Consider the following 17,708-nt stretch of genomic DNA (forward strand, 5'->3'; position numbering starts at 1 on the left):
GGTCGTGCTGCGCGCCCCCGGGCGTCGGCTTCTGTTCTAAACGCTGGGCCCCGGAGTTCCACCCGAAGGACCATCCCTACCCTCAGGCACCTACGTGTTAGCGGGGAGGACAGTGAAGAGGAGTCCAAGATACCGGGTAATTACAGATTTCTATGGTAGGTGCTCAGAAGCAGCAGAGAGGGCATCTGCGGCTCTATTTTTGAAACAACACTTTCTCTTTTGGGGGATGAATTAACAACAAAAACCCTGATGATTTGGAACACAGAAGATATGATTTGGCGTTTTAAAATATCCTTTGCAGGGGCGCCTGGGTGGCGCAGTCGGTTAAGCGTCCGACTTCAGCCAGGTCACGATCTCGCGGTCCGCGAGTTCGAGCCCCGCGTCGGGCTCTGGGCTGATGGCTCACAGCCTGGAGCCTGTTTCCGATTCTGTGTCTCCCTCTCTCTCTGCCCCTCCCCCGTTCATGCTCTGTCTCTCTCTGTCCCAAAAATAAATAAACGTTGAAAAAAAAAAAAAATTTAAAATATCCTTTGCTTTGCCTCGTCCTCTGGGAAACATAAAACAACTTTACAACTCCTCACAATCCAATAAGGCGGCTGCTGTTTTTATCCCCATCTCCCAGAGGAGGAAACTGAGGCTCAGCGAGGTGAAGTCACTTGCCAGAGGTTTAGACAACCTGTAGGTGCAGAGCGGGACTTAGAGTGGACAAATCCACATGTGAGTGCAAAGCCACTCTAACCACTCCCGGAGTTATGTGTCGGTTTTCCTACGGTAAGGTGGTTTCCTTGAGAACAGAAACATGTCTGGCCCATATTTGTATCCCTGTGCAGCATCCACCGTTGTCACTCAACACACAGAGACGCTCGGGGTGAGGATGTGGCACATTTAGAGTTCTAGCAGCAAAACCTGGCTGTATGTGGGCTGTGAACCCCATGAGCCATCTGGACTTCCCTGTGCCTACTGACATAGTTGGGGTTTGCTGCCCAGGATTTCTGGATATAGAGCCTCAGCATTCTGGAGACAAACTCCCCCCTCCCAGAGACCCATTTCAGTGCTCCCAGGGCCCCTGCCGACTCCCACCTGCCCCCAGGAGCCTTTCTCTTACCACCTGCTCCTCCTTCCCAGAACAGCTCCAAAGGGAACAGGTGGTAAGCATTTTGAGATCTTCAGAGAAGGACAGGGTTGCTGTAACCACAGAGCATTAGAACTGGAAGGGGCCCAAGGGATGATGTAGCCTGTCCCTTGTACCCCACTCCTCACACTGGCCCTGGGAGGCAGCAGCCTCCGATCAAGGGGGAGGCTGGCCCCTAATTGTTACACTCTGCCGTGATTATGAAGTCAGCTCATTGCACCCCCAGCCCACGCAAACTAAGGGTGGGTCCACTGCCCCCAGTTTCTCTCTGCTTCCTGTCAGCTGTGTGGTGACGGCTGCGGTCCCAAAACAGACAAGATGGCATCAAAGGCACTGTGTAAAGTGGGAGATGGGGGGGAGGCCATGCTGAAGAAGGAAAACCTCAATGTTCTGAATGCACTCTATCAAATGTCTAAGCCTTTTCCAAACCCCAAGTCTATGAACAGGACCGTCACTACCAAAGGACTCCCACTTTCCACAAGAGGCAGTTTGGTTAACTTCTTGGAGGAAGATACCATCAATCTACCGTAAGACACAAGTCTGGTCCTTTCCTTCTTTCTAAGGCCGGAGCTGAGGGGCAAGGAGAGGGTCCCGGAAAAGCAATGCTGCTTCCTTGACCTGTCACAGCTTGGTCCCTGAACTCCCCGGCAAGAGCACGGCACGTGTACAGGTTGCACTTTGGATGTCTGACCCCAAATCAGTTCTTGGAGGCTTGGAGGCCTCCTGCTCCAAAAGGCCTTCGAGGATTAGAGTTTTGTTGACGGTACTTCTCATCCTGCTTTGTCTAGCTGTGGTCCTCCCCACTCCCACACCCCCATACAGACACCCCTAGTCCATTCCATTCCCCATGGCTCCTCTTCCTCAGTCCCCCCTTTTGGTGCCTTTGCCTGCCTGATTATGTCCCCCCAATAGTCTGCCTGCTGTCAGCCTGAAGTTTATTGTTCTTCCTCAGTGATTCTGGGTTCTCTTTAGTTCCACAAAATTCTCTGAGCATCTCTAAGGTATCTGGCCTAATGTCAAGTTCTAGGAATGCAGAGTTGAAAAACACAGCCCCTGCCTTCAAGGAGCTCTCAGTCTGGTGTGTGTATGTGTGTTTGTGTGTGTTTGGAGATGTTTGGCAAGAATCAAGAATAATAAGCCCAATCTGTGCTATGACAGGACACCTTGAGGAACCAGACAGGGCTGTCACTGTCTAGAAATTCTTAATAATTTTGAAGAAGTGGCCCCATGAACTGTGTAGCTAGTCTTGATTACATGAAAGGGCTATGACGTCCAGTCCCTAAGGGACCTATAAGTAAGCAGGTGTGGCTAAAGTGACAGATGTTTGTAGGAAATGTCATGTGATATGACAGGAAAATCTTGGGCTAGGAGCCCAAGTTCAAATCCAAGTTCTATCACTTAAGATACATGACTGTAGACTAATTAAGATCAGGGACCTTCAGTCCCTCATTTGCAAAACGGGGCTAACACCCATCCAGCAGGCCTGTCATGAAGAGCATAAAAAATTTTTGTCCAGCATATAGCTCAATACTTAACTACTTTCTGTGCCCACTTCAGCACTGCTCTTTTGAATAAGAGAATCTAAAACAGATATTCTTGGGGTGCCTGGCTGGCTCAGTCGGTAGAGCATGTGACTCTCGATCTTGTGGTTGTGGGTTCGATCCCTGTGTTGGGTGTAGAGATTAGCTTAAAAAATTGCTTTAAATCTTATAGATAAATAGAGACTCATTAGGACAATCTGAAGTATAAGTGACCTAAATACAAGACTCCAGCCTACAAAGGACCTTGATGGGGGAGTCACCTATGGCAAATGTTCACCGAAGGCTAGCATAGAAGGTTTGGGCGGATCAGGATTTCTCAGGAGGTAGTCTTTGGGGCTGGAACTCAAGGAAAAGTTGGCATATCCATCAGCCATGAAGCCAGTGGTTGGCCTGGAGTGAGGGATCCGGGCGTGTGTATTGATTGCTGGATCTGTCCGGAGCAGCTGGGGAAATGGGGTAGGAAGCAGAGGAGAGGAGCCAGAATGCACCAGAGGCAGATGGGAGCTGTGAGGCAGGGGACCCAGGAGATCTGGGTTCTGGTTCAACCTCTGCCTTCAACTCACCTTGTGACCTTGGTTAGGGTACTTGGTCCCCAAAGGCCCAGTGACTGCTCCTGCTATACCACTGCTCTTCAAAATGTGGGTTGTGATCCATCACTGGAGTTGACAGAGACCAGGATTATAAAAATGAAACAGAAGAATAGAAAATTCCAGAGCATATCACACATAGAGTAATTACTGGTTCGTGAAATGTGTTTCAGTTTTACACGTATGTATGAGTATACCAGGTTTCCAGGTAGTATGTATTTCTTCCTTTTGGTCAAGGAAAAAAAAAAAAAAGATTTGAGACCCGACCTTTTTGGATTCTGGACTACATCAGTAAAAAAAAAAACAACCAAACAAACAAACAAAAAAACAAACTAAGGAAATATGTACAAGGTTTTTCTTTGTAATAGCAAAGAATTGGTAACAAGACAAATGTCCATGTAATGGGAAGTCTACAACAGTTAAAATGTCTGAACCAGAACTACATGTATCAATACAAATGAATCTAAAAAAACCAATGTTGAATGAAAAAAGCAAGCTGCTGATGGATATGACACCATTTATTTATATGAAGTTTTAAAATATGCAAAATAACAACTTGTGTAAGGATAGCGTACACATGTAACAAAGCTTTAGAAACACACATGAAGAATAAACACAAAATTTGGAATGTGCTGTACTGGTTACCTCTGAGTGGGAGGATGCAGACTGAGGAGGGGGACACAAGTGTCAGGGGCTTTAACTGTACTGCTGAGGCTTTAGAAGGTGTACATGATTTGATACGTGTGTGTATTATGAAGTGATTATCCCAGTAAGTTTCATTACCATCCATCACCACACATGGTTATAGACTTATTTCTTATGATAAGAACTTTCAAGTTCTACTTTCTTAGCAACGTTCTTCTTCTTCTTGTTTAAAAAAATTTTTTTTTAATGTTTATTCATTTTTGAGAGACACAGACAGAGCATGAGTGGGGAAGGGGCAGAGAGAGGGAGACACAGAATCTGAAACGGGCTCCAGGCTCTGAGCTGTCAGCACAGAGCCAGACGCGGGGCTCGAACTCACAGTTCACGAGATCCTGACCTGAGCCGAAGTCAGACGCTCAACCGACTGAGCCACCCAGGTGCCCCTTTCTTAGCAACTTTCAAACATACAATATAGTAGTACTAACTATAATCACCATACATTATTATATATTAATATATTATTCTTGATATCTCGTGTATGTCTAAAATATTTCATAATTTAACAAAATTAGAATGGAAGGAAGGTTTTTGAGCTTTTACCCCAATATATTCCTATTTACATGTACTATTGTTAACTTTACATGCTACATATTAATACTGTTAAATGTTGCAAAATCTAATTAGTAATTACTGTTCAACAGTAGCAAGTAAGTATTAGTAAAGCTTAATTATTTTTAATTTAGACACTTAGATATTTTTCCATACCCCACTAGATTGGTTTTGGGCATTCCCCAGGGTATTTGCACCCTGCTGTGGAAGGAGGACTTAAGATTTTAGCAGTGTTTCTCAAATTCTGGGCCTCAGAACACATGGCTCAGAATCATCTGAAGATCTTATTAAAGATACTTTAGTAGCTTCCCCAGTCCCATCCCAAAGCGGGGCAGGGGGGGTGAGGGCAGGGACCAGGAATCTGCATCTTTCAGTAAGTGCCCTGGTGGGTTGAATGGACTGCTGCAGGGTGATAAGGATGTTCTGAGCTATTCAGAAGCATCTGGGGTTACTGGCGAGTCAGGCTCAAGGCCTGCCTTCGGGGAGCTTCCCAGCTGCATGGGCTGGGGTGGCCTCCTTCAGTGGGCTCACCTGTCTCCCTCCCACTCAGGAAGCCGATGCCAGTGGAGGATTCTGAATGCAGCTCTGACGACACCAGCATCTCCCCACTCTCATCCACCTTGTTGAATCCCATCAAACTGGCTGTGACCCAGCCCAACAGCAGCTTCTTTGCAGGGATGCTAGAGGGGGAGCTGAACAAACTCAGCCTCTCCTCGATGGGCAACGACACACACAAGAGGGACCTGGCTCTCTGCCCCCGTCCATCGAAGTCCCAAATAGTCCCTGGGGGCCTGCTGGACCTTGACAACCCTGAGCTGGACACAGACACTTCCTCAACACCCTCAGAGTCCTCTGTGGTCATGGATGTGCCGGAGGCACCCTTCATCTGCGAACACACAGTCAGCGACTCCACGGCTGTGGTGAGTTTCCCTCTTCGTGCCTTCAAGTGCAGGCTTACTGGCCGCCCCCGTGTGCCAGGCACTGAGCTGAGCTCCACAGGGAGTGCGAAGATGCCTACCACCTGCATCCTGACCTCACGCTCCTGGCACAGGAGAGAGGCCGTGTCTGTAAAGCACTCCAGTGCAAGCTGGATTGGATGCAGTTCTATGGGCAGAGTTCAGATCAAGTGCCACCAGGAATTCAGGGGGAAAGAAAAATTACTTCCAGGTGTAGGAATAAGCTTGGTGGCTTTGGTAGCGTTTAAGCTGGGACGCAGAGGTAGGATTTAAACATCCAGGGATGGGAGAAAGACATTCCATGGAGGGGTTGACACTAGCAACACCTCACAGGTGGGAAAAAGTGGGAGCAAACAGCCAGGTCCCAATGTAGGGCTCTCGCACTTTTCTGTGCCTACAGAGCCAACCGTCTTCTTAAAAATGAGATTCCTGGGCCTCATCCCTAGAGATTCTGATTCAGTAGGTCTGGGGTGGGGCCTGAGAATTTGCACCACTAACAAATTCCCAGGTGGTGCTGATGGGCCTCATGTTGAGTAGCACTGTTCCAGGTCCAGGACAGGGAACAGAGTGGGGGAAGTTAGCCTGGAGTCATTTTTTTGGAGGTCCTGCAATGTTAGACTACTGTATAGATTTTTCTGTAAGCAGTAGAGAACAGCTTTTTGCAAAGCCTTCTATCTGGTGATATAAGGTGATATTTGAGCTGTATTTTAGGAAGATATATCTGGAAGTCCCAGATGAGCAGTGTCTCTCCAAGTGTGGTTCCCAGACCACCAACAGTGTCAGCATCGTATGGCAACATGTTTGAAATTTAAATTCTCCTCTCCTCCCCCTCCACCTGGGCCTACTGAATCAGAAACTGTGGGGGCCAGCAGTCTGTTTTAACAGGTCCTCTAGGAGGTTCTGATGCACACCCAACTTTGAGAACCACTGGCCTAGATGGAGGAGAAATTGGTAATGGGAGACCTGAGAGAAGACAGCATGGCCAGGAATCTGCAGTGTTATAAAAACTCCCCCAGCTCCTTAGCCAGGCTTGGCAACCACTGTTGTAGCACAAAGTATGTGGGCTCTGGAACTACTGGTTTGAACTTTGGCTCTGTCACTCTGTGTGACCACGGGCCAGCCACCCGCCTTCTCTGAACCCGTAATCTCATCTGCAAGGAGTGAGGTGCACAAGATGATCTCTAAGGTTCCTCTCAACTAGTCTAGAAGAAATATGGGCTGGGGGCACACCCTGAGGTGGGTGGGGCTGCCCAGGAAGAGTTGCAAATGCTACAGGCCCGTAGCATGCCTTATCCCTTCCATCAGACCTGCCTCAGCCCCAGGAGGGACAGGGGATGGGAGTGGGGCATTCGGACCCATGGTTGGGGGTGGGAGGTGAGGGGAGGACAGCCTGGAGCAGGTCTGAGGAAGCCTGGTGGCGGGGGGTCTCTTCTTCTAGATTTCCTGGACGTATTCCCTGGGCAAGCAGCAGGTCAGTTTCTACCAGGTCCTGTTGCAGGAGGTGGTCAAGACAAAAGACAATGAGCCGCCCAAGACAAAGAATCACCCGTGGATCTTCAACAAGATCTTGGGCACCACTGTCAAGCTGATGGAGCTGAAGCCTAACACGAGTTACTGCCTCACCGTCCGTGCGGCCAACACAGCCGGGGTGGGGAAGTGGTGCAAGCCCTACAAAGTGAGCCCTGGGAGAAGAGGGCCGGGAGGTCAGGGGATTTGGAGGCAACTCATCTTCTTGCTGGCTGCCTTTCTGCCTGGGCGGATGAGCATGAATTCCAGGCTGCTTCCTTCTGGGAGGTTTAAGGATTACACCACTCTGGGGCCCACTGGGAATGCAAACTAATATATTCACCAGCACCTCTGTAATGTTCAGCTTCCAAAGCCACTACTTTTGGGATTCTTCAACTCATAATAATCGTGAGTGGGCCAGGAAGTTAAGGGCACCGAGGGAAACACAGGGAAGAGGCGAAAGGGGGACGAAGAAGGGAAGGGAGGTGGGCAGGGGCACGGGAGGAGAGGCCCAGACGACTGTGGTTGGAAACCTCACACAACAGAGAAGGCACTGGTTTGTACCTGTTTCTGGAGTCCGTGAACAGGCGGTAAGGCTACCTAAGATCCCATTTGGCAAACAACAAGGGGGTTGCAGAGATGAAGAGCTGAGCTAGGGTCAGGTCTGGGATGGAATTTTGTTTTGTTTTATTTCAGTTTGCAACCGTGGCCACTGACTTGAACAGCTTCCCCGAGAACAACCCCATCCAGATCACTGTGCAGCGCAAGGAACCCCAGCGGAAAACCGTCTCCATCGGGTTGGAGGAGATGCGGAAGCTGGAAGATCTGGAATACCTATTTCCCTACTAAGGAGGGCCCCGGGAAGCCCCTCACCTATCTTCAGCTTCAGCCTCAGCCCAGGGCTCTCAGGAACTAGAATCGTGAGATGTACCACCAGCACCATGCCAGGGAACTGCTGACCACCCTGCCCGGAGCCTGGTAGTGATGCTCCCAAATCTCCACTCCTGGGCCCGGGCCTAGGCTAGATAGGAGCTCCATTCACCTGGAGACGCCACAGGCCAGGTCAGGTCAGCTACTGCCTACAGCTGCTCGGCATCCTCCTCCCCAGATCTGGGCTGGGTCCAGTCCCTTATTAAAGCACTGCAGGTCACCAAGCATACCGAATTGTGCTTCGTGTTGACAGCCGGGCTGGCTGCCATTCACCTTCCTAGCTTCTGCCAGGACTGAGAGTCTGGGTCGGGGGCTGGGGGGATATGGAACATATCCCCCTTTCCCTGGAGGAGGAAGAAATGTTAAAGACTAAAACGCACATACACTGGGATAAACAGCAACACTGGACAGAGGTGGTGGCAGCTCGTCGATTGTCAACAAGCTCCGGAAGGACGTGGCACAAAGTGCACAGGTTATGGGGCAGGGTCTGCTCTAATCCTAGTTTTTCCTGGATGTGAGGGCACGGACAAACCATCTAAGATTCCTGGACTGTTTCAGGGAGGTGAGAACCCTACAGGCAGGACAGTAGGGGTCCCATGAGGATCACGTGAGCACATAGAACGAGTGCACAGGGTAGGAACTCCGCCACTGGTGGCCCCCTTTGCCCTTCCTGCAGCCTCCCTGCAGAGACACACAAGGTGGAGACGGAGCACATCCAGATGATGTGCAAAATCACAAAGGCATGGTGGGCGGGGGATAAGAGGTTAGAAATGCCGTGGCCTTGAGCAGTCCGTACAAGAATCCAACTGCCGGAGCATTGAAACGGGACAAAGCAAAGGCAGGATGCATGGGAGGCAAGACTTTGTTCAAGCATTTGAGGACATCTGGTGGGGATTCCTTTCACTGTGTGACAGTCCTTATGGGGCAGAGAACCATCCTCCCATGTCACATCACACCCACTTCTGCTAGAGCCCTCACCCCTGCACGCTGTTAGAGGGAGCCCCCTGGGACAGCGGTCACCTTCTGCTCTGTACCCTGAGAGCCCGGCACAGTGCTCGGTGCACTGCAGGAGCTCAGGAAGTGTGTTGTGTGAGAGAGGGGCGGACAAAAGAAGCCCTAGAACAACACTGGCCCGCACGACTCCATGGGCTGGTGAAGGTGTTCTCCATCTGTGCCATCCGGTGCAGTGAGTAGCCTTCAGCTAGCATCACAGAACTGCACTTCTAACCATGTGGAATTCTGGTAAACACAGCCACATGTCGCTAGCATCTGCCACACTGGACAGCACAAGCTCACATCATCCTCTGGCCACTATCCTATGGCTTCCACCAGCGCCCCCAGCCACAACGAGCCTCTCCCTCGTAGGCACAAGAGAAAGAGAAGAAAGGCCACCTCCCAGTCAGTACGGCTTTGGTGTAGCCCGGAGAGAAAGGTTAGACAGACTGACTCAGCACAGCCCTTGGGTGAGCCTTGGGGACAAGGAATTAACCCGAACACACAAAATAGAAGTTATTTATTTGGTCACAGGATCCAGGGTCTGATGCTGAATAGAGAGAACATTCAGGAAAGGAGGAGGGGCAGCAGCAAGGGTCTGGTCACTGCCTGCCCCCCCCCCCCCCCCCCCAAGCAAGGTACGGAGTAAAGGCCAATGGCTGAGCCCAGTGATATTTTCCCGTAACTTCGACCTCCTGCTCTGGGGAGGGACCTCACTGGGATCTGTCCAAGGACAGCAGACCACACTGGTTCACAGGGGCACAACCCTGGCCTTTGGTCTCTGTCAGGGCGGGCACTGGCAGCAGCTGAGTCCAGGTGGGAGTCCAAGAATTTGGGATTTCTCATCTCCTCCATCTGTGGAGAAGGGGAGGGAACAGCATGGGGATCCTATCTTGGGTAGGGGAGGCTGCCATATAATCCCAGGAGCCCGCTACGGGGGAGAACCTGTATTCACTTGGTCATTAAGAGACTGGCTACCATTTCTGCTCTGGCCACCCAAACTCATGCTGGGCACCCACTGCCTGCCCCGGCCCAGACCTCATCCCAGGGCCTGGCCTCTCAGATGCCCACCAAGGTCATCTGATAGCAAACAATGACAACATTTACAAGTACATGTGCTTTGGGTTCCCAAGTGTGTTCGCCTCCTATCTTTGATCTTCCCATCTACTGAGTCTTGACAACTCTCAGGAGGCAGGTGAACCACGCTCTCCAAAACCGCACAATGAAAGTTGGAACCAGGATCGGAACTAGGTGTGACGCCTTCAAAACCCAGTGTTCTAAGACCTATTGCCTCATGCTGGAGGGACTCTGGGCTCGCCCTTCGGAGAGCACCGTCAGGGTCTCCCATAATCACTGTAATTCTGCAGTTCTCCCTCTTAACCACCGAGAGAACGTGGCACCACACGCTGTCTTGGGCACCTGGAGAACCCTTAGAATTCTACGCCAGAAAGGAAAGGTGCAAGGAGTGGCCAACTTAAGGGCAGGAGAGCCAAGCACACCAACCGCCACCTCCCCCAAACTCACATCCGGAGGCATTTGTCTTTCCCACCACTTGCCACTCTCTGGCCATCTGGACTCCAGTCGACAGCATATACCTAAACGGAGGTGGGGGTGGGGAGAAGCAGGTAAGGTGTCGGGGTGGGGGGGCAGGAGGGCCAGGCTTCAACTCCTACCTGCCCCACCTTTGCTCACGAGGTCAGCCATACCTCATCTGCGTGGCCTGGGAGATCAGCAGCCAGCTTCTGGCCCTTCACATCCCACACCTTCAGCGTGCTGTCACTGCTACCACTGACCAGGAGCCGGCTATCGGCTGACCACGCAATCTGGTACACAGCAGCCACGTGGCCACGCAGGGAAGCCAGGTACCTGGGCCAGGAAAGTGATGATGGGTATTAGGTCTGAAGGGGCCCCTGTGCCCTCCGTATCTGGACAACTTTGCATGACTTCGAATCCAGTGTAGTCCCTGCTCAGCCCATCTGCCTGATATCCCCCTAACACAAGTTGCTTGCTGACAAGTGGCATGGAGTAGTGGGCCAGGCTCACCTGGCACTTCCAGGTCAATACAGATTAGCTATGTCTATTTGGACAAGTCATTAGGACTTGTCATTTTGGACAAGTCTCTGAGACTCAGTTTCCTTATCTTGAAAAAGAAGGGAACGACCTATTTCAAAGACCGCTATACGGAAACCCACAATGGCCGAGACAGCAAGGCCCCAGCAAGGGTTTCCCTCGTCCCCTTTCTCTTCTTGCCCGTGCCTTTGCCTCTCTGCTGACCTGATTAACCTCAAGGGCACAGTATCTCGTTATACTGAGGCTTCTCAGACTTCAACGGGAGCAGAATCAGCTGATGACTTTATTAAGATGCAGATTCTGATTCTTAAGGTCTGGGGTGGGGCCCAAGACTCTGCATTTCTATCAAGCTCCCAGGTGATGCTGCAGCAGCTGGTCTGTGGACCACACTTTGAGGGGGGCCGGAAAAATGACTGCAGCTCAAGTCTACACTTCTGCTGCAATCCCGGCCGTCTTAAGGTCATTTCTCTCCTTTGATACAAAAGGAACTAGCACTTCAGTGCCCATTTATTGCCAGTCCTAAATATACCATCTCCCTTAGTCCTTGTAACAAAGCTGAGAGGTAGGTCTGCATATTACAAAAGAGGAGACAAGGCTCAGAATATCCAAATGCTTGCCAAGGCCACGCAGCAAGTAAGTGACACAGCCAAGCTCCTTCTAGAGGACCAGTGCCCTTCCTCTCCCTCCCCACGCCTCCACTCACCTGCCTGTCCTGCCATCCCACAGTTTGAGGGACTTGTCAAAGGAGGCACTGGCGATGATGCGGGAGTCAGGGGAGAAGAGCACCTGGTTGATGAGGGCCTGGTGTCCTGTCATCCGTGCGAGGGGCTTCTTGTCCTCTGCTGGGGACCACAGGAATAAGGTGAAGTCATCTGAACCAGACACTAGCCTCTCTGGGCCCTGGCCCTAGGAGAGGCAGAAAGCACACCGTGTTGGGCACGGTCTCAGACAGGAGAGCCCGACCTGGGCAGCAAACGCACCACTGATTGCCCAATACTAGCACGGAGGCCAGGACTAGGAGAAATGAGGCCTGGCCTGCTACCAACTCACATGGGACCCCTGGCAGTCACTTCCCGCAAAAGGAAATGTTATGCACCTGGGATAATTTCTAAGATACATAATCACAAGAAAAAGCAAGGTACAGAATAGTGTACTAAAAAAGGGAAAGATTTTATGTGTGGGTTTGTACACACGTGTATGTATACTGCATCCTGTGTATACATACACGTGTATGTGGAGGTATGAAGTCTCTGGAAGGAAAGACAGGACACTAGTAGCTCTGGATGTTTCCAGAAGGAAAGGATGGATGGGCAACAGAGACGGGAGACTTCTTCACCATCTACCTTTTTGTGTTCTTTGAAGCCTCGACCACATGAATGTGCTACTTAAATTAAACACAATAAAAAATACAGAAAATGCAATAAACAGATAAGCAAGTGAACGCAACAAAATCACATGGTCCTATACATTAAGATTTCAGGATTAAAAACTAGGATTTTCATGAAGAACTTTCTGGAAGAGGAACGTCTGAGCTAGGGCTAGAAGGGGGAGGGGCCTGAGTGCCTGCAGAGGGTTTGAGAGACCAGTGGAGGAAGAGTAGGGAGCCGGGCATGCTGGCGGCGGGCACACACTCACCCGCACGAGGCTGTATCGGCTCAGAGCCCTCTCCTTCAACTCCTGCACTGTGGCCAGGTACCAGAGGGGAGAGGAAGAGATGAGGAACAAGGCTGATTAGAAAATCCAACACAAATGGCAAACACCCCCGGCCCAGGTTGCACAGTAAGCCCGAGAACTGGCTCCTTCCCAGGCGGCCCTCTCCCATGCACTCACAGGACCCTCGGAGATCTTGGGCGTTAACCGAGGCCTCAGCTGGCTCGAAGGCGCCCGTGCGCAGGGCGTAGTCAGTGCTGAGTGCCATGGTGTTCACCCAGTGGCCGTGGCCTTGCAGGGTCCGGCACAGCACACCCTAGGGCAGAGGAAGACCGGTCAGACGCACACCCACCCTACTCTCCACCCTAGGGAACTGGTACCCCCAGATTAGCCCCAGAAGACAGCGACATGGGACTCAGAATTAGGTCCCTCGTTCATTGTGATCTTAATCAAATCACCGCTCTGGGCTGAAGTCTCTCCTCACTTACAAAATACAGGTACTGGCCCAGATTGTTGTTTCCAAAACTATGTTTCATGGAAAGGAACTTAAGTATGTGAGAAGAAAAGGGTTTCAGTCAAGTAACTCTGGGATGTGGCAGGTTTAATAAAGCTAACAACAGGCTTCCTTCAGCGGCAATTTCTGAACTACATTAATGAACACTGGAACCTCCACTATCATGCAGCACCAACCACAGGAACCCACTGTTCCTGAAGCACCTCCTGCCACCTGGATCCCAGAACACACTGGTCAACATTCCTTCCAGCCCTGGCATCTCATGGCCCGAGATTTCCCCAGGCTGCTCTCTGGACCCTCCCAGCTCTTACATCGTGAGCCCTCCAGACTTTGATGGTGCGGTCCTGGGAGGCAGAGTAGAGAAGCCCGTCCCCTCCCCACCGGAGACAGGTGACTGACTGTGTGTGCCCGGTGAGGATGCGCTCACAGCGGCCCACAGTTGTATCCCAGACCCGCACGCTGCCATCCTTGGAGCTGCTGGCCACATAGCGGCACTCGGGGTTCCTGGAGAGGGGAAGGGAGATGTGGCCCCACTTCTGATGTGGGAACGGCAATAGCACCCCCCACCCCCCTTCTTAGCTCAAAGGCCAGGGACAATGACTCAACAGCTTCCTGACTCCAAGACCCAGCTGCATTGCAAGGCAACTCTCAGGGCCCATGATGAACAGCCCCCTCTCAAGCAGCAACACAGATTTGGAAGCCCTAGCCCACTGCCCGCCATGCCAGTACTGTCAGTCGGGCTGGCCATCCCACCCCCTGAGGCAAAACCCCTCTGCATCAAGCAAGGGAGGAGACCACCTTGAAGCCCTGGCTCCTCACTTCCCCCAGTTCTGTGAGCATCACTTACACGTGGAGGGGCTCCCAGCTCAGGCCTGTGATCCACTTGCTGTGGCCAGCGAGGGGCCTGCCCACCTGCTTCCCTGTGCTTGGGTCCCACAGGAGAATCTGAGGGACAGAAGCTTACTGAATAACCCTCTCCATCCTGTCCCTAGGTCCACCAAAGTTCCCGCCCACTGCCCCCAATCCATCTTTCCCCGAAGGCCCCAGAACCTCACTTGACCCATGTCCTAGGAAGGAAGCCCAGAGTCCCTGACTGGTTACCATGACCACCATCTACCTGGCCATTCTTGCAGCCCGAGGCCAACTTCTTGCCATCTGGGGACCAGGATATGCTAAGGACCCAGTGTCTGTGTCCTAGGAAAGCAGGGGAGGGAGAAAGCAAGGAGCACATATCTGTCTTTATCCCCAGTACCTAGCACGCCTGACACTCTGCAGAAACTCCTCAACTAGCCCGAGAATAAATGATTGGTCAAACCAAAGGGGAGACGCAGTTTTCTAGGCAAAGGAAGAATTCATCCCAAGTGCTACAGCCGTGCATCCTGCTGCGTAGATAGTACTTCCGCTAATAATTCCTTCCATGATACGTGGTATAAAGTTTCAAATCCTTTTTTTTTTTTTTACCTTGACCAAAAGTAAGAAATGCATGCTACCTGGAAACCTAGTATACTCATACATACACGTGAAACTAAAACACATTTCACCAACCAGTAATTACTCTATGTGTGATGTGCTCTGGAATTTGCTTAAGGGTATGGAGCAAAGCAAAAATTATTCCCAATTTTCCAGATGACAAAACTGAAGCTTAGGGAGCAGGCCCTACCCACACAAGGTCACCCAGCTAGTGTGACCTCAAACTAGCAGCATCAGCACCAGCTGGAAACTTGAAATGCAAATTCTCAGGCCTCATCCCAGAAATAAAGAGACAAAAACTCGGGGGTGGGGCCCAGCAACCTATAGGTTAACAAGCCTCCCTGCTGATTCCGATGCTCAAGTTTGAGAACCACTGTGGTGGGGGTTGGATTTAAGGCAGGTTCTCCTTGCTACTCAGCACAACTCACAACCCCACACTGACTCTCTGGTCCAGTCTCTGGAAGTGGCTGGCTGGGTTCAAGGATAGCCTCTACCTAGGAACAGGCAGCTGCTAACTGGGTTAAGGGGTTGAATTGGCTCTGGGCCTCCTCAGAAACTAAAGAGCTGAGTAAATGATCACCCACCTACCACTGGGTTCAGACCCTCCCTCTAAATGGCTAACTGCATACTGACCCTGGCATGTGAAATGGGGTGTCTCGGTGCTGAGATCCCAGAAGCGCACAGTGGTGTCTCCGGAGCCACTGGCCAGGTACCTGAGGAAGAAGAGAGGACACCTGACCTCTGCAGTGGGGACAAGGGGTAGAGCTTACACCAAAACAGGGCACATGTGCATTTTGGCTGCCTATTCAATTGTCTTCTGCACATACAGTCTGGGACTGGACTTTTCTCCCTCCCCTGAGGAGGAGAAGTATAACACTGATACCATATGGGAGAAGAACCCCCTACCTCAAGGCAGCCATATCTCTCTTCTTCCTTTCTAAAAGGAATGGCCACAGCCATAATCAGATTTAGAGTTTCTCGTTATCCGTGTAGGATTGCGAAAAGCAAACAAACTCAGTTTCACAGATGATGAAATAAGTCAGAAAGTGATTTGTCTGGGGCACACCACCAGGAAGCCTACAGTTCAGCTCTCCTGAGATCAAGGCCAAGAAAGGCCCTTCCAAGGTGGGTGTCCTTCAAAACCAAACCCCACTGGGGAAGTCATCTACCTGGAACCCGTGCCCTGAGCTCAGGTCTATGATAGGCAGCCTGCGGTCCCACTGACTGTTAACTTGGGGTATCTGCCCCACCCCAGCCAGAGGCTGTACCCTCACATTCTATTCCACAATTCTGCATCTGTCCTTACTTTCCTGTGGGGCTGAAGGCCACAGAAATGACTGCCTCGCTGTGACCTTCCAAAGAGCTGGTGCAGCGGGTCACAGCACGGACCCTGAAGATAGCCTGTGGCTGGTAGATGATGTCAAGGACCTTCTCTGTCTCCACTGCCTGTGACTCCAGCGTCCTCCCCAGTGATGAGACGATCTCAGCATCGTGGACAAAGAAAGCCAGCGGCACGGGATCCTCCTGGAGGGCAATGGCAAAGGGCAACTCCTCCATCAAAGGATAGGAGCCAGGGGTGCTTCCCAGTGTGCTGTGGCCAGGTGAAGCTTCATTCTCTCCAGCCACGGTGTGGGTACCCCCACCATGCCCACCCAAAAAGGCCTCTTTTATCCTCCAAGAGCAACTGCAAGATACTTAAAATAGTACTTTAAAATCCTTTATCTGCATCTCACAACAACCCTGGGAGGCAGGCATTCATATTCCCACTTGACAGATGAAAAAACTTGAGGCTCAGAGCAACGAATTAACGCAACGTCCTATTGGTAACGACTAATCCAGAAAGAAAACTGAAGTCCAGAATTAGTGTCAGTATACAGGATTATGCGGCGTTTTCTAAACTGCTACACCATGATGTACAATGTGTAAGAAGTATCCAAAACTCTGGCTGAAAACACAGACTCTGCCTTACCCCAGGGTCTGGTGTAGTAAACCTGGGGTGGGGTCTAGGTATTATATTTTTAAGCCCCCAGCCCCCACCCCCACCCCCCGCCCCACTATAATGATGAATGGCCCCACTGGTTTAGAAGACCATGGGTTTTGAATCTGACATTCGGGTTCTAATTCCCAATCTACCACCTACGACATAGCATCGTACAAATAATTTACTGCCTCTGGGCACACTGTCAGATGGGGATATTAACGAGGAGCTGCGTCGCGGAATCTGACGATGTACCCGATGCGTTCAAAACGCGCGGTCTCCCTTCCCAGGTGGACCTCGCAGGTCGAAGCGTAAAGCGCTGTCACACGAAATACATCTCCTGACCGTCCCCCAACGTAGGTGGCACTGCCACGGACGCGCGCCAGGGTGGTTCTCCCAGTGTCGGCGAGCGCTGGGACCCCCGAACCCCAGACCTTGGGTCTCCCGGTCCCCTGCGGGCCGGCCCAGAGCAGGCCCTCCCGCCGAGGGGAGGAAAGAGGGACCGCCCGGGCCGCCGCTCACCTGGGCCAGCAGCGCGTTGCACACGAGCTGCAGCTTGTCCGGGGTGATGTCCACGGGCACGTCGAACGGGGAGCCCAGCAGCTGCCCGCCCTCATCCTGGAACTGCACCAGCAGCCGCTGCACGTCGCGCGCCGCCGCCTCGTCCTGTGCCTACAAGCGCCGCGGGGGTCAGCCACGCCGCCGAGCGGGAAGGCCCCCACTGCCGCTTCCCTCTGAGCTCGGGGACCCCGGGCCGGAGCGCCCCCACTCCCATTCACTCACACCCACCGCCGCCGCCGCCATCCCGCGTTCGCACGTGGAGGAAAAAGACTCAGGCGGGACGGAGCGCCGCCCCCGGGGTAGGGCGGAGCTGCAGCCCGCGACAGCGCCCTCTGGTGTGGCGGAGGGGACGTGTCACGCCGTGCCGGCCAGGCTTCGGCAGTGGGCGCACCTGGTACCTGCTTCCACAGCCCCACCTTGGACAGGTGGCTGTCACCCCGACCCAGTCCCTCCCAGTGCCGTGCAGGATACAAACAGCCTTTTGTCTCTGCAGAACAGGGATTTTTGCCCCACTTCATAGGTGGGGAAATCGAGGCTCTGAGCGGTTGACTTTCCCCCAAATCAGA

At 51.9% G+C, this 17,708-nt stretch overlaps 2 protein-coding genes and 1 non-coding gene across 5 annotated transcripts; 2 read left to right on the top strand and 1 right to left on the bottom strand.

Annotated features, from left to right (window-relative positions):
* The first annotated feature begins 1,091 nt into the window (after window positions 1-1,091).
* Window positions 1,092-8,133, top strand: FNDC8 (fibronectin type III domain containing 8). Of its 2 annotated transcripts, none has more exons than XM_045488130.1 (4): window positions 1,092-1,659; window positions 5,065-5,434; window positions 6,909-7,118; window positions 7,673-8,133. In XM_045488130.1, the coding sequence occupies exons 1-4, from the start codon at window positions 1,451-1,453 to the stop codon at window positions 7,823-7,825; spliced, it is 942 nt and encodes a 313-aa protein (XP_045344086.1). In that variant the 5' UTR covers window positions 1,092-1,450; the 3' UTR covers window positions 7,826-8,133. The 2 variants fall into 2 exon arrangements, with proteins under 2 accessions (XP_045344086.1, XP_045344084.1); XM_045488128.1 differs by having other exon boundaries at window positions 1,359-1,659; window positions 6,909-7,145.
* On the top strand, window positions 2,736-2,808 carry TRNAE-CUC. The gene has a single exon. It is a non-coding gene; the product is annotated as a tRNA-Glu (tRNA).
* A 1,269-nt stretch (window positions 8,134-9,402) lies between the features above and the next one.
* NLE1 (notchless homolog 1) lies at window positions 9,403-17,442 on the bottom strand. 2 transcript variants are annotated; one of them, XM_045488125.1, is made up of 13 exons: window positions 17,365-17,442; window positions 17,104-17,253; window positions 15,910-16,127; window positions 15,237-15,316; window positions 14,251-14,327; window positions 13,981-14,078; window positions 13,445-13,637; window positions 12,800-12,935; window positions 12,605-12,651; window positions 11,673-11,875; window positions 10,606-10,765; window positions 10,424-10,494; window positions 9,403-9,754 (listed from the first exon to the last, which is right to left on the bottom strand). In XM_045488125.1, exons 1-13 carry the CDS (start codon window positions 17,383-17,385, stop codon window positions 9,742-9,744), a joined length of 1,467 nt encoding a protein of 488 aa, XP_045344081.1. In that variant the 5' UTR covers window positions 17,386-17,442; the 3' UTR covers window positions 9,403-9,741. The 2 variants fall into 2 exon arrangements, with proteins under 2 accessions (XP_045344081.1, XP_045344082.1); XM_045488126.1 differs by having other exon boundaries at window positions 17,371-17,409.
* Between the last annotated feature and the right edge of the window lie 266 nt (window positions 17,443-17,708).

Source organism: Leopardus geoffroyi, chromosome E1 (genome assembly GCF_018350155.1).
Source record: "Leopardus geoffroyi isolate Oge1 chromosome E1, O.geoffroyi_Oge1_pat1.0, whole genome shotgun sequence".
NCBI classification, from domain to species: domain Eukaryota; kingdom Metazoa; phylum Chordata; class Mammalia; order Carnivora; family Felidae; genus Leopardus; species Leopardus geoffroyi.